The 16,479-nt window shown below is 46.9% G+C and overlaps 1 protein-coding gene across 2 annotated transcripts in view; it reads left to right on the top strand.

Moving 5' to 3' along the window:
• The window catches only part of LOC139421650 (cAMP-dependent protein kinase type I-alpha regulatory subunit), a 28,867-nt gene extending 19,748 nt beyond the window's left edge, over positions 1–9,119 (top strand). For both annotated transcript variants that reach the window (XM_071172735.1, XM_071172736.1), the window contains exons 9-11: positions 4,988–5,109; positions 6,172–6,253; positions 8,888–9,119. In XM_071172735.1, the coding sequence (XP_071028836.1) occupies positions 4,988–5,109; positions 6,172–6,253; positions 8,888–9,060 (377 nt within the window). In that variant the 3' untranslated portion in view covers positions 9,061–9,119. The remainder of the gene's footprint in view (positions 1–4,987; positions 5,110–6,171; positions 6,254–8,887) is intronic.
• Positions 9,120–16,479: the final 7,360 nt, after the last annotated feature.

The following is a 16,479-nucleotide window of genomic DNA, read 5'->3' on the forward strand; positions in this document are numbered from 1 at the left end:
TACCTATTTACCTACCTACCTATTTACCTATTTACCTACCTATTTACCTATTTACCTACCTATTTACCTACCTATTTACCTACCTATTTACCTACCTACCTATTTACCTACCTACCTATTTACCTACCTACCTACCTATTTATTTACCTATTTACCTACCTATTTACCTACCCACCTATTTACCTACCTACCTATTTTCCTACCTACCTACCTACCTACCTATTTACCTACCTACCTATTTACCTACCTACCTATTTACCTACCTACCTATTTACCTACCTACCTATTTACCTACCTACCTACATATTTACCTACCTACCTACCTATTTACCTACCTACCTACATATTTACCTACCTACCTACATATTTACCTACCTACCTACATATTTACCTACCTACCTATTTACCTACCTACCTACCTATTTACCTACCTACCTATTTACCTATTTACCTACCTATTTACCTACCTACCTATTTACCTACCTACCTACCTATTTATTTACCTATTTACCTACCTACCTATTTACCTACCCACCTATTTACCTACCTACCTATTTACCTACCTACCTACCTATTTACCTACCTATTTACCTACCTACCTATTTACCTACCTACCTATTTATTTACCTATTTACCTACCTATTTACCTACCCACCTATTTACCTACCTACCTATTTACCTACCTATTTACCTACCTACCTATTTACCTACCTACCTACCTATTTACCTACCTACCTATTTACCTACCTACCTACATATTTACCTACCTACCTACATATTTACCTACCTACCTACATATTTACCTACCTACATATTTACCTACCTACCTATTTACCTACCTACCTACCTACCTACATATTTACCTACCTACATATTTACCTACATATTTACCTACCTACCTACCTATTTACCTACCTATTTACCTACCTACCTACCTATTTACCTACCTACCTACCTATTTACCTACCTACCTACATATTTACCTACCTACCTACATATTTACCTACCTACCTACATATTTACCTACCTACCTACATATTTACCTACCTACCTACATATTTACCTACCTACCTACATATTTACCTACCTACCTACATATTTACCTACCTACCTACATATTTACCTACCTACCTACATATTTACCTACCTACCTACATATTTACCTACCTACCTACATATTTACCTACCTACCTACATATTTACCTACCTACCTATTTACCCACCTACCTATTTACCCACCTACCTACCTACATATTTACCTACCTATTTACCTACATATTTACCTACCTACCTACCTATTTACCTACCCATTTACCTACCTACCTACCTACCTATTTACCTACCTACCTACCTACCTATTTACCTATTTACCTACCTACCTATTTACCTACCTACCTATTTATTTACCTACCTATTTACCTACCCACCTATTTACCTACCTACCTATTTATTTACCTATTTACCTACCCACCTATTTACCTACCTACCTATTTATTTACCTATTTACCTACCCACCTATTTACCTACCTACCTATTTACCTACCTACCTATTTACCTACCTACCTATTTACCTACCTACCTATTTACCTACCTATTTACCTACCTATTTACCTACCTATTTACCTACCTATTTACCTACCTATTTACCTACCTATTTACCTACCTACCTATTTACCTACCTACCTACCTATTTACCTACCTACCTACCTATTTACCTATTTACCTACCTACCTATTTATTTACCTATTTACCTACCCACCTATTTACCTACCCACCTATTTACCTACCTACCTATTTACCTACCTACCTATTTACCTACCTATTTACCTACCCACCTATTTACCTACCTATTTACCTACCCACCTATTTACCTACCTATTTACCTACCCACCTATTTACCTACCTATTCACCTACCTACCTATTTATTTACCTATTTACCTACCTATTTATTTACCTATTTACCTACCTATTTATTTACCTATTTACCTACCTATTTACCTACCTACCTACCTATTTAGTGTAGGTGGCTATGTATGGAATCGAGTTGCTACAAACAAACCCAGCCTGTGATCTTTCCTGTCATTCCCCCTCTGCTGTGTTGTTGAGTGAGTGGTGTTGTGTGGCGCCACCCTGTGGCCAGTGTGTGTATCAACATCTGCCAGCTACAAATTCCCTAGACAAGTGGGAGAGGCTGACTTTAGTGTGTGTCTGTGGTCCTCTACAGAGTCTGGACAAGTGGGAGAGGCTGACTTTAGTGTGTGATCCTCTACATAGTCTCTGGACAAGTGGGAGAGGCTGAATTTAGTGTGTGTCTGTGGTCCTCTACAGAGTCTGGACAAGTGGGAGAGGCTGACTTTAGTGTGTGATCCTCTACAGAGTCTCTGGACAAGTGGGAGAGGCTGACTTTAGTGTGTGTCTGTGGTCCTCTACAGAGTCTCTGGACAAGTGGGAGAAGCTGACTTTAGTATGTGTCTGTGGTCCTCTACTGAGTCTCTGGACAAGTGGGAGAGGCTGACTTTAGTATGTGTCTGTGGTCCTCTACTGAGTCTCTGGACAAGTGGGAGAGGCTGACTTTAGTGTGTGTCTGTGGTCCTCTACAGAGTCTCTGGACAAGTGGGAGAGGCTGACTTTAGTGTGTGGTCCTCTACAGAGTCTCTGGACAAGTGGGAGAGGCTGACTTTAGTATGTGGTCCTCTACAGAGTCTCTGGACAAGTGGGAGAGGCTGACTTTAGTATGTGGTCCTCTACAGAGTCTCTGGACAAGTGGGAGAGGCTGACTTTAGTATGTGATCCTCTACAGAGTCTCTGGACAAGTGGGAGAGGCTGACTTTAGTATGTGATCCTCTACAGAGTCTCTGGACAAGTGGGAGAGGCTGACTTTAGTATGTGGTCCTCTACAGAGTCTGGACAAGTGGGAGATGCTGACTTTAGTATGTGGTCCTCTACAGAGTCTGGACAAGTGGGAGAGGCTGACTTTAGTATGTGGTCCTCTACAGAGTCTCTGGACAAGTGGGAGAGGCTGACTTTAGTGTGTGGTCCTCTACAGAGTCTCTGGACAAGTGGGAGAGGCTGACTTTAGTATGTGATCCTCTACAGAGTCTCTGGACAAGTGGGAGAGGCTGACTTTAGTATGTGATCCTCTACAGAGTCTCTGGACAAGTGGGAGAGGCTGACTTTAGTCTGTGGTCCTCTACAGAGTCTCTGGACAAGTGGGAGAGGCTGACTTTAGTATGTGGTCCTCTACAGAGTCTCTGGACAAGTGGGAGAGGCTGACTTTAGTATGTGGTCCTCTACAGAGTCTCTGGACAAGTGGGAGAGGCTGACTTTAGTATGTGGTCCTCTACAGAGTCTCTGGACAAGTGGGAGAGGCTGACTTTAGTATGTGATCCTCTACAGAGTCTCTGGACAAGTGGGAGAGGCTGACTTTAGTATGTGGTCCTCTACAGAGTCTGGACAAGTGGGAGATGCTGACTTTAGTATGTGGTCCTCTACAGAGTCTGGACAAGTGGGAGATGCTGACTTTAGTATGTGGTCCTCTACAGAGTCTGGACAAGTGGGAGAGGCTGACTTTAGTATGTGGTCCTCTACAGAGTCTCTGGACAAGTGGGAGAGGCTGACTTTAGTGTGTGGTCCTCTACAGAGTCTCTGGACAAGTGGGAGAGGCTGACTTTAGTATGTGATCCTCTACAGAGTCTCTGGACAAGTGGGAGAGGCTGACTTTAGTATGTGATCCTCTACAGAGTCTCTGGACAAGTGGGAGAGGCTGACTTTAGTCTGTGGTCCTCTACAGAGTCTCTGGACAAGTGGGAGAGGCTGACTTTAGTATGTGGTCCTCTACAGAGTCTCTGGACAAGTGGGAGAGGCTGACTTTAGTATGTGGTCCTCTACAGAGTCTCTGGACAAGTGGGAGAGGCTGACTTTAGTATGTGGTCCTCTACAGAGTCTCTGGACAAGTGGGAGAGGCTGACTTTAGTATGTGATCCTCTACAGAGTCTCTGGACAAGTGGGAGAGGCTGACTTTAGTATGTGGTCCTCTACAGAGTCTGGACAAGTGGGAGATGCTGACTTTAGTATGTGGTCCTCTACAGAGTCTGGACAAGTGGGAGAGGCTGACTTTAGTGTGTGTCTGTGGTCCTCTACAGAGTCTCTGGACAAGTGGGAGAGGCTGACTTTAGTGTGTGGTCCTCTACAGAGTCTCTGGACAAGTGGGAGAGGCTGACTTTAGTATGTGGTCCTCTACAGAGTCTCTGGACAAGTGGGAGAGGCTGACTTTAGTATGTGGTCCTCTACAGAGTCTCTGGACAAGTGGGAGAGGCTGACTTTAGTATGTGATCCTCTACAGAGTCTCTGGACAAGTGGGAGAGGCTGACTTTAGTATGTGATCCTCTACGGAGTCTCTGGACAAGTGGGAGAGGCTGACTTTAGTATGTGGTCCTCTACGGAGTCTGGACAAGTGGGAGATGCTGACTTTAGTATGTGGTCCTCTACAGAGTCTGGACAAGTGGGAGAGGCTGACTTTAGTGTGTGGTCCTCTACAGAGTCTCTGGACAAGTGGGAGAGGCTGACTTTAGTGTGTGGTCCTCTACAGAGTCTCTGGACAAGTGGGAGAGGCTGACTTTAGTGTGTGGTCCTCTACAGAGTCTCTGGACAAGTGGGAGAGGCTGACTTTAGTATGTGATCCTCTACAGAGTCTCTGGACAAGTGGGAGAGGCTGACTTTAGTATGTGATCCTCTACAGAGTCTCTGGACAAGCGGGAGAGGCTGACTTTAGTGTGTGGTCCTCTACAGAGTCTCTGGACAAGTGGGAGAGGCTGACTTTAGTATGTGGTCCTCTACAGAGTCTGGACAAGTGGGAGAGGCTGACTTTAGTGTGTGGTCCTCTACAGAGTCTCTGGACAAGTGGGAGAGGCTGACTTTAGTATGTGGTCCTCTACAGAGTCTCTGGACAAGTGGGAGAGGCTGACTTTAGTATGTGGTCCTCTACAGAGTCTCTGGACAAGTGGGAGAGGCTGACGGTAGCTGATTCTCTGGAGAACGTTCAGTTTGAAGATGGACAGAAGATCGTGGTTCAGGGTGAACCTGGAGATGAGTTCTTCATCATCCTGGAGGTAGGATTATCTCTGCATTAATGCTGGCTGTCTTTTTGGATTGTATTTAACCTTCTATTTAACTAGGCAAGTCGGTTAAGAACAAATGTCTTATTTACAATGACGGCCTACCAGGGAATACCCCGGCCAGATCCGGACGACGCTGGGCCAATTGTGCTCCGCCCTATGGAACTCCCAACCACGGCCGGTTGTGATACAGCCTGGACTGGAACCAGGGACTGTAGTGACTCCTCTAGAACTGAGAACCAGGGACTGTAGTGACTCCTCTAGAACTGAGAACCAGGGCCTGTAGTGACTCCTCTAGTACTGAGAACCAGGGCCTGTAGTGACTCCTCTAGAACTGAGAACCAGGGACTGTAGTGACTCCTCTAGTACTGAGAACCAGGGCCTGTAATGACTCCTCTAGAACTGAGAACCAGGGACTGTAGTGACTCCTCTAGTACTGAGAACCAGGGACTGTAGTGACTCTTCTAGTACTGAGATGCAGGGTCTTAGACCTCTGTGATACAGTCTGGATTGGAACCAGGGTCTGTAGTGACTCTACCACTGAGATGCAGGGCCTTCGACCGCTGCCGCCCCTCGGGAGCCAGTTAGTTTCCTTGAGAATAGAGGTGTAGGTTTACTTTTCTCTTCCTGTATCGTTAGACCAGAGAAGAAGCACCTTGAATATCTGATGGGAAATATGTTACGCCAAACCTGTTCTGTAGTGTTTTATTTCTAGATGCCGTCTTTCAACTTGTACACTTTTGTTTTCCGTGTTAAGAGCTTGGGAGTTCTGTCTCTGTCTGTCTCTCTGTCTGTCTCTCTGTCTGTCTCTCTGTCTCTGTCTCTGTCTCTCTCTCTGTCTCTCTCTCTGTCTCTCTCTCTGTCTCTCTCTCTGTCTCTCTCTCTGTCTCTCTCTCTGTCTCTCTCTCTCTCTCTCTCAGGGAAACGGCATCAACAAGGTATCACCATCTTTTCACCTCAACTTTGGGCTGTGTTGTGCCCTCTCACCCTCACAGGTCATTCTGGGGTTATCTGCTTTTTTTGTTCCTGAGTTTTTCTCTTCCTGTGTGTGTTCAGGGTTCAGCGGCTGTGCTCCAGAGACGGTCAGAGAATGAAGAGTTTGTGGAGGTGGGCAGACTGGGGCCCTCCGACTATTTTGGTGAGTGGACTGACTGGACAACCTCAGTAGTGGAGATCCGCTAGCCTGGTCCCAGATCAGTGGTCTCCTTCTATAGCCTGGTCCCAGATCAGTGGTCTCCTCCTATAGCCTGGTCCCAGATCAGGGGTCTCCTCCTATAGCCTGGTCCCAGATCTGTTGTCTCCTTCTATAGCCTGGTCCCAGATCAGTGGTCTCCTTCTATAGACTGGTCCCAGATCGGGGGTCTCCTTCTATAGCCTGGTCCCAGATCGGGGGTCTCCTCTTATAGCCTGGTCCCAGATCGGGGGTCTCCTCTTATAGCCTGGTCCCAGATCGGGGTCTCCTCTTATAGCCTGGTCACAGATCGGGGGTCTCCTCCGGTAGCCTGGTCACAGATCGGGGGTCTCCTCCGTTAGCCTGGTCACAGATCGGGGGTCTCCTCCGATAGCCTGGTCACAGATCTGGGGTCTCCTTCGATAGCCTGGTCCATTGCTGTCAGTGTGTGGCATGTGACGGGGAGTTTTCATGATGGCACCAACCGCCCTGATTGTAAAGGTGTGGAGCTGGGTGTGGCGCTGGGTGTGGCGCTGTGTGGGTGTGGCGCTGGGTGTGTGTGGGTGTGGAGCTGTGGGGATGTGGAGCTGGGGGGAGGGGGGGTAAAGATGTGGAGCTGTGGGGATGTGGAGCTGGGGGGGGGGTAAATATGTGGAGCTGTGGGGATGTGGAGCTGGGGGGGGGGGGGTAAAGATGTGGAGCTGTGGGGATGTGGAGGGGGGGGGGTAAAGATGTGGAGCTGTGGGGATGTGGAGCTGGGGGGGGGGGTAAAGATGTGGAGCTGTGGAGCTGGGGGGGGGGGGTAAAGATGTGGGGATGTGGAGCTGGGGGGGGGGGGGGGGTAAAGATGTGGAGCTGTGGGGATGTGGAGCTGTGGGGATCATTGTTCCTTTTCTTCCCCTCCTCCAGTGTTGTTGTTTCTAATAGTTGTCCTCTCCTCCAGTGTTGTTGTTTCTAATAGTTGTCCTCTCCTCCAGTGTTGTTGTTTCTAATAGTTGTCCTCTCCTCCAGTGTTGTTGTTTCTAATAGTTGTCCTCTCCTCCAGTGTTGTTGTTTCTAATAGTTGTCCTCTCCTCCAGTGTTGTTGTTTCTAATAGTTGTCCTCTCCTCCAGTGTTGTTTCTAATAGTTGTCCTCTCCTCCAGTGTTGTTTCTAATAGTTGTCCTCTCCTCCAGTGTTGTTGTTTCTAATAGTTGTCCTCTCCTCCAGTGTTGTTGTTTCTAATAGTTGTCCTCTCTTCCAGTGTTTCTAATAGTTGTCCTCTCTTCCAGTGTTTCTAATAGTTGTCCTCTCTTCCAGTGTTTCTAATAGTTGTCCTCTCTTCCAGTGTTTCTAATAGTTGTCCTCTCTTCCAGTGTTGTTGTTTCTAATAGTTGTCCTCTCCTCCAGTGTTGTTGTTTCTAATAGTTGTCCTCTTCTCCAGTGTTGTTGTTTCTAATAGTTGTCCTCTCCTCCAGTGTTGTTGTTTCTAATAGTTGTCCTCTCTTCCAGTGTTGTTGTTTCTAATAGTTGTCCTCTCTTCCAGTGTTGTTGTTTCTAATAGTTGTCCTCTCCTCCAGTGTTGTTGTTTCTAATAGTTGTCCTCTCCTCCAGTGTTGTTGTTTCTAATAGTTGTCCTCTCCTCCAGTGTTGTTGTTTCTAATAGTTGTCCTCTCCTCCAGTGTTGTTTCTAATAGTTGTCCTCTCTTCCAGTGTTTCTAATAGTTGTCCTCTCTTCCAGTGTTGTTGTTTCTAATAGTTGTCCTCTCCTCCAGTGTTGTTGTTTCTAATAGTTGTCCTCTCCTCCAGTGTTGTTGTTTCTAATAGTTGTCCTCTCCTCCAGTGTTGTTGTTTCTAATAGTTGTCCTCTCCTCCAGTGTTTCTAATAGTTGTCCTCTCCTCCAGTGTTGTTTCTAATAGTTGTCCTCTCCTCCAGTGTTTCTAATAGTTGTCCTCTCCTCCAGTGTTTCTAATAGTTGTCCTCTCCTCCAGTGTTGTTTCTAATAGTTGTCCTCTCCTCCAGTGTTGTTGTTTCTAATAGTTGTCCTCTCCTCCAGTGTTGTTGTTTCTAATAGTTGTCCTCTCCTCCAGTGTTGTTGTTTCTAATAGTTGTCCTCTCCTCCAGTGTTGTTGTTTCTAATAGTTGTCCTCTCCTCCAGTGTTGTTGTTTCTAATAGTTGTCCTCTCTTCCAGTGTTGTTGTTTCTAATAGTTGTCCTCTCTTCCAGTGTTGTTGTTTCTAATAGTTGTCCTCCAGTGTTGTTTCTAATAGTTGTCCTCTCTTCCAGTGTTGTTTCTAATAGTTGTCCTCTCCTCCAGTGTTGTTTCTAATAGTTGTCCTCTCTTCCAGTGTTTCTAATAGTTGTCCTCTCCTCCAGTGTTTCTAATAGTTGTCCTCTCTTCCAGTGTTTCTAATAGTTGTCCTCTCTTCCAGTGTTTCTAATAGTTGTCCTCTCCTCCAGTGTTGTTTCTAATAGTTGTCCTCTCTTCCAGTGTTTCTAATAGTTGTCCTCTCTTCCAGTGTTTCTAATAGTTGTCCTCTCTTCCAGTGTTGTTGTTTCTAATAGTTGTCCTCTCTTCCAGTGTTGTTTCTAATAGTTGTCCTCTCCCCCGTCTGTCCCAGGTGAGATCGCCCTGTTGATGAACCGCCCCCGTGCTGCGACCGTGGTCTCCCGCGGCCCTCTGAAGTGTGTGAAGCTGGACCGCCCGCGGTTCGAACGCGTTCTGGGGCCCTGCTCAGACATCCTGAAGAGGAACATTCAGCAGTACAACAGCTTCGTCTCTCTCTCCGTCTGAGTCCCTCCGTTCCTCTATCTCTCTCTCTCTCTCTCTCTCTCTCTGTCCCTCCATTCTTCTATCGCTCCATCTCGCCCTCCTTCAGCTCCTCCCTCCTTTGCCCCACCCCCGGCTCCTCCCTCCTTTGCCCCACCCCCTGGCTCCTCCCTCCTTCCTTAACAACGGGTTCCACCAATGATCTGTTTGTTTTCTTCATGTTTCTACCCCTCCACCCCTGGCTCCTCCCTCCTCCCTCCTTCCTTAACAACGGGTTCCACCAATGATCTGTTTGTTTCCTTCATGTTTCTACCCCTCCACCCGGGGCTCCAGATCACTTGGCCGGGACTTTGTTGTTGAACTGGTGTTATTGTATTTTGCTATGAACCCAGATTAATTTGATTGGACACGTATGTGATGAACTCTGTTGGGGGGCACAATATTTCTGTAGTATTTTAATGTCGACTATGAGGGCAGGATGAGTTGTCTCTGTCGTGTTCAGACGGCAGCAGGTCAGGGAGGGGTCAAAACGTGACCCGAGAGGGTCTGTTCAGACCCAGGGTTCCAACGGAATTACAATGTGGTTCCGTTGGGGTTCCATTACTGTTCACACAGTGTTCTCTCTGACACCGGGTCAAAACGAAGACCGCGTCATGTGTGGACCGGAGACACCACGAGTCTGTCCTGGTTAGGATCCAGAAGACCTTGTAATGTCTGGACTAGAGACACCATGAGGCTGTCCTGGTTAGGATCCAGAAGACCTTGTCATGTGTTGATGAGACACCACGACTCTGTCCTGGTTAGGATCCAGAAGACCTTGTAATGTCTGGACTAGAGACACCATGAGTCTGTCCTGGTTAGGATCCACAAGACCTTGTCATGTGTTGATGAGACACCACGACTCTGTCCTGGTTAGGATCCAGAAGACCTTGTAGTGTCTGGACTAGAGACACCATGAGTCTGTCCTGGTTAGGATCCACAAGACCTTGTCATGTGTTGATGAGACACCACGAGTCTGTCCTGGTTAGGATCCAGAAGACCTTGTAGTGTCTGGACTAGAGACACCATGAGGCTGTCCTGGTTAGGATCCACAAGACCTTGTAATGTCTGGACTAGAGACACCATGAGGCTGTCCTGGTTAGGATCCAGAAGACCTTGTAATGTCTGGACTAGAGACACCATGAGTCTGTCCTGGTTAGGATCCAGAAGACCTTGTAATGTCTGGACTAGAGACACCATGAGTCTGTCCTGGTTAGGATCCACAAGACCTTGTAATGTCTGGACTAGAGACACCATGAGGCTGTCCTGGTTAGGATCCAGAAGACCTTGTAATGTGTTGATGAGACACCATGAGGCTGTCCTGGTTAGGATCCAGAATACCTTGTCATGTCTGGACTAGAGACACCATGAGTCTGTCCTGGTTAGGATCCAGAAGACCTTGTCATGTGTGGACTAGAGACACTGTCTGGACTAGAGACACCATGAGTCTGTCCTGGTTAGGATCCAGAAGACCTTGTAATGTCTGGACTAGAGACACCATGAGGCTGTCCTGGTTAGGATCCACAAGACCTTGTAGTGTCTGGACTAGAGACACCATGAGTCTGTCCTGGTTAGGATCCACAAGACTGTGTAATGTCTGGTCTAGAGACACCATGAGTCTGTCCTGGTTAGGATCCAGAAGACCTTGTAATGTCTGGACTAGAGACACCATGAGTCTGTCCTGGTTAGGATCCACAAGACCTTGTCATGTGTTGATGAGACACCACGACTCTGTCCTGGTTAGGATCCAGAAGACCTTGTAATGTCTGGACTAGAGACACCATGAGGCTGTCCTGGTTAGGATCCAGAAGACCTTGTAGTGTGTTGTCTAGAGACACCATGAGTCTGTCCTGGTTAGGATCCAGAAGACCTTGTAATGTCTGGACTAGAGACACCATGAGTCTGTCCTGGTTAGGATCCAGAAGACCTTGTAATGTCTGGACTAGAGACACCATGAGGCTGTCCTGGTTAGGATCCAGAAGACCTTGTAGTGTGTTGTCTAGAGACACCATGAGGCTGTCCTGGTTAGGATCCAGAAGACCTTGTAGTGTGTTGTCTAGAGACACCATGAGGCTGTCCTGGTTAGGATCCACAAGACCTTGTAATGTCTGGACTAGAGACACCATGAGTCTGTCCTGGTTAGGATCCACAAGACCTTGTAGTGTCTGGACTAGAGACACCATGAGGCTGTCCTGGTTAGGATCCAGAAGACCTTGTAATGTCTGGACTAGAGACACCATGAGTCTGTCCTGGTTAGGATCCAGAAGACCTTGTAGTGTGTTGTCTAGAGACACCATGAGTCTGTCCTGGTTAGGATCCAGAAGACCTTGTAGTGTGTTGTCTAGAGACACCATGAGGCTGTCCTGGTTAGGATCCAGAAGACCTTGTAATGTCTGGACTAGAGACACCATGAGTCTGTCCTGGTTAGGATCCAGAAGACCTTGTAGTGTGTTGTCTAGAGACACCATGAGGCTGTCCTGGTTAGGATCCAGAAGACCTTGTAGTGTGTTGTCTAGAGACACCATGAGGCTGTCCTGGTTAGGATCCAGAAGACCTTGTAGTGTGTTGTCTAGAGACACCACGACTCTGTCCTGGTTAGGATCCAGAAGACCTTGTAGTGTGTTGTCTAGAGACACCATGAGTCTTAGAGAAATGTTGTTTTGAATAGATCTGAGATCTGTGTTCTTATACTTTGTATAGTTGTTTTCTGGAATGTTCTTTGAGGGTACTAAGAAGCTGTGGTTTTTACACCATGAGGTTGATGTTGAGGGAGGGTGTCCCGGGTCCAGGGGTGTGGCTGCTCTCTCCCTGTTGGCTGTGGTTTTTACACCATGATTTTGAGGGAGGGTGTCCCAGGTCCAGGGGTGTGGCTGCTCTTTCCCTATTGGAAGTTATTCTATTTCTCTACCCCCCTTTCTCTCTCTTTCCCATCTGGTTTCCCCCCCCCCCCCCTTCTCCCACCCTGGTCGTTGGGATAGATCTTATACATGTCATTGTGTCTAGGTGTGTTTCAAATGCTCCGTTCAGGAAAAGGGAAAACTACCTTTATTCTACTCTGCCTTTTTACTGGTCACAGAAAGCAGATCTGGAATGAACATCGAGTTCCTCTAGCCGGGGTGATCAGTCTTAAGGGATATTCAGTATTTCACTTCGTGCTTCATGTGTCGCCATTTAGCTTCTAAATAAGAGGTTTTTTATAACAGGTGATGGTTGTGAGGAAAGCATGTTATACAACTCAACGTTACTTCAACCTCCTCTAGTTGAATGGAGAATGTGGACCGTTCTGATATCAACCCTGGTGGGTTTAACAGTGTTTCATCCCGTGGATGGTACATGTCCAGTGTCACACATGGCTTCCTAAACACCCCCATATTTTTCTAATGTTTTTGACATGGGGGCGGTCTGTTTCTGAGAGCGGCTGTTTTTCACCCCTTCGTTGAACTGTTAGTTACAAGACTGAACCCTCATTATATAAACTATCTTTGAGAAGTGCCTGGTTGAGTTCTATCGACACTCTCTCTTAGAATTCACAATTAGAACCTAAAGCATTCCGGTTCCACACCGTCATGGAGTCTCAAGTGTTTTCAATGTTTGGGGTCTAACCTTTATCTAACCATTTTATAGTTTGAACCATTCCTGTTGTGTTTTGAAAAACCCATGTTTTGTTCTAATCCCAACTACAGTATATTGTTGTCAACTGGACATTTGCCATTTTTTTTTTTTTTTGAATTTTGATGAATATTTTGTAATGTACTATATAGTATACGGTTAGCGTAAGACTCCCTCTCTCCAGCCCAACGCTGTCCAACGTGTTACCGCTGTTATTTTTATGGACATTATAAAGGAATCCATCAAAACTGTGATGTATAGAGATGTGGATACAAATCAGTCCTGTATAGACTAGTCCTCTGAAAGGAACTGTTTGAATTAATCTGTTGTTATGGATGTGTTCCAAATGGAACCCTATTCAGCGGTGGATGTGTTCCAAATGGAACCCTATTCAGCGGTGGATGTGTTCCAAATGGAGCCCTATTCAGTGGTGGATGTGTTCCAAATGGAACCCTATTCAGTGGTGGATGTGTTCCAAATGGAACCCTATTCAGTGGTGGATGTGTTCCAAATGGAACCCTATTCAGTGGTGGATGTGTTCCAAATGGAACCCTATTCAATGGTGAATGTGTTCCAAATGGAACCCTATTCAGCGGTGGATGTGTTCCAAATGGAACCCTATTCAGTGGTGTATGTGTTCCAAATGGAACCCTATTCAGCGGTGTATGTGTTCCAAATGGAGCCCTATTCAGTGGTGGATGTGTTCCAAATGGAACCCTATTCAGCGGTGGATGTGTTCCAAATGGAGCCCTATTCAGTGGTGGATGTGTTCTAAATGGAACCCTATTCAGTGGTGGATGTGTTCCAAATGGAACCCTATTCAGTGGTGGGTGTGTTCCAAATGGAACCCTATTCAGTGGTGGATGTGTTCCAAATGGAACCCTATTCAGTGGTGGATGCCTTTGACTAAGTAGTGCACTATATAGGCAATAGGGGTGCCATTTTGGAGGCGGGCAGGGTTTTATTTTCACCGTGGTGTGTAGTCCTGGATAAGGCGTCTCCAGCTGAACTAGGATCAGGCTGGAATGGACACGGCCCTGCTGCATCTCATGGTTGATCCATTTCTGGTGTTTTTAAATTTTTACTGTTCAACTGTCCTTGGTGTCTTGTGTTTAATAAATGAGACTTTTATTTGTCAGGCTGTGTGCGTGTCTGAAATGTCACTCTGTTTCCTATATATAAAGCCCCATAGTCTCTGGTCAAAAGTAGTGCACTATATAGGGTGTCATTGGTCTCTGGTCAAAAGTAGTGCACTTTATAGGGAATAGGGTGCCTTTTCAGACACACAGTGTATCTAGTTGATGCCCTGCACCCAATGTTGAAATAATGTTAGTTGATGGTTTTCATGGGGGGAATCTAGAAGTCTAGCAGTGGGAGGACTTGGGGGAATCTAGAACTCTAGCAGTGGGAGGACTTGGGGGAATCTAGAACTCTAGCAGTGGGAGGACTTGGGGGAATCTAGAACTCTAGCAGTGGGAGGACTTGGGGGAATCTAGAACTCTGGCAGTGGGAGGACTTGGGGGAATCTAGAACTCTGGCAGTGGGAGGACTTGGGGGAATCTAGAACTCTAGCAGTGGGAGGACTTGGGGGAATCTAGAAGTCTAGCAGTGGGAGGACTTGGGGGAATCTAGAACTCTGGCAGTGGGAGGACCTGGGGGAATCTAGAACTCTAGCAGTGGGAGGACTTGGGGGAATCTAGAAGTCTAGCAGTGGGAGGACTTGGGGGAATCTAGAACTCTGGCAGTGGGAGGACTTGGGGGAATCTAGAAGTCTGGCAGTGGGAGGACTTGGGGGAATCTAGAACTCTGGCAGTGGGAGGACTTGGGGGAATCTAGAACTCTGGCAGTGGGAGGACTTGGGGGAATCTAGAATGGGTGGCTATTGTCATCGCTTTCTCACATACTGATTTGATGTGTTATGTTGCAATCAGAGTCAAACAGCTTTCTATCCCTTTTATATTAGTGGTTTGTGTCTCATTCCATGGTTTTAATGTATTTGTAGATCATTCAGTCTAACAACCAGGGTTGCAAAATTCAGGTTGTTTTCCTGGTTGGAGTTCTGGGGAAACTTGGGAAAGTTACCGTCATTCTGAAACCTTACTAACTAGTGTTCTGTCTATAGATGAACGGTCAGTAAGGTGTTTCTGACACACTGACTAACAGCAATCACCATTATAGCTTTACCAGGGTCTGTGTGCGACACAGCCACTGTTTGTAAGTACAGTAACTGTAAGGTGCAGTATGTACGAGAACCCAAACAGTCCGAGACGTTGACTATAGTTTTGCCTTCGGTCATGTGATCATGGCTTATAGAACAGAGGTCCACAGCTCAGGTTTTCATTTGTCCCCTGGCACTAAGTTGATTAAGTAATATAATTGATTGGATAGAGTACACACACACACACTGGTGGCCCAGGTCAAAATTAGTCTGTTGTTTAAAGTTAGACTCTGTGAAATGATGTTGCCACGAGCAACACCGCAGATACTAAGATGAGCGAGATGCAACACTTCTCTCTCACACAGTCACACACGGTATCTGTGCACGTACACGTGTTCACTTCAGAGTGATGTTGCTTCTAGCTTGGTGGACATGATTTCTTTGTAGAAACAGAATGGAAACTGTGTGTGTGTGTAGAGGCGTGAGGGACAGGAGCTTGCCATTGATTGGTCGGGAGGAGAATGTCAATGAAATTTGAGATGGAAAAACCACCAAAACAGGGGACAAGTTGAGCCTCGTGCTTCAGTGCTCTTAGTTGTGTAAATTGACCCACTGTGCTGTCTACGTCTCTGACACATCACTGAGGCCACCTTTAAACGGTTAGTAAGGAAAGCAGCATGCAGATGGCCCCCGGGACCGCAGGTGGCCCCCGGGACCGCAGGTGGCCCCCGGGACCGCAGGTGGCCCCCGAGACCGCAGCTGGGCACCCCTGCTTTAGAGTCATAATCTGTGTCCCAAATCAACCCCTAGCCCCTATTCCTACATCCTACCCTTTTGGGGCACTAGTACAGAACTGAGAGGATTGGATGGGTATCAGCAATATAATAATTTATTAAACTCTTATAGTGCTATTCGTTATTACATAAAGAATCTCAAAGTGCTTTAAAAGCAACACACACAACAACAACAACAAAAAGACTAGAAATGTAGAAAACAACATCGTTCATGAGATGGGGAGTTCATGAGAGGGTCGGGAAGTTCACGGGTTGAGGGGTCATCGGAGGGAGGCTGTCGGAGGGGAAAGGCGTGGATGGGTTGAGGGGTCATCGGAGGGGAACGGCTTGGATGGGTTGAGGGGTCATCGGAGGGGAAAGGCGTGGATGGGTTGAGGGGTCATCGGAGGGGAACGGCGTGGATGGGTTGAGGGGTCATCGGAGGGGAAAGGCGTGGATGAGTTGAGGGGTCATCGGAGGGGAAAGGCGTGGATGAGTTGAGGGGTCATCGGAGGGGAAAGGCGTGGATGAGTTGAGGGGTCATCGGAGGGGAAAGGCGTGGATGGGTTGAGGTGTCATCGGAGGGGAAAGGCGTGGATGAGTTGAGGTGTCATCGGAGGGAGGCTGTCGGAGGGGAAAGGCGTGGATGGTCTCTGGAGAAAGTCCAGGGGCAGACAGGCAGCACGGTGTCATCGAGGTGGCGCAAAACTCCACCTATCAGAGGGCACGGTGGAGCTGTTACCATATGGCTTGTACCTATCCAATCCTTTCCTATCCAGAGTAGGGAATAGGGGTCAAGGTTTTTGGTTTAGGATTCTGTTTAGTGCTCCCAATTCTTTGCCTTCGTCCCAATTCTCTTCCTTG

The sequence above is a fragment of the Oncorhynchus clarkii genome, chromosome 12 (genome assembly GCF_045791955.1).
Source record: "Oncorhynchus clarkii lewisi isolate Uvic-CL-2024 chromosome 12, UVic_Ocla_1.0, whole genome shotgun sequence".
Lineage (NCBI taxonomy): Eukaryota > Metazoa > Chordata > Actinopteri > Salmoniformes > Salmonidae > Oncorhynchus > Oncorhynchus clarkii.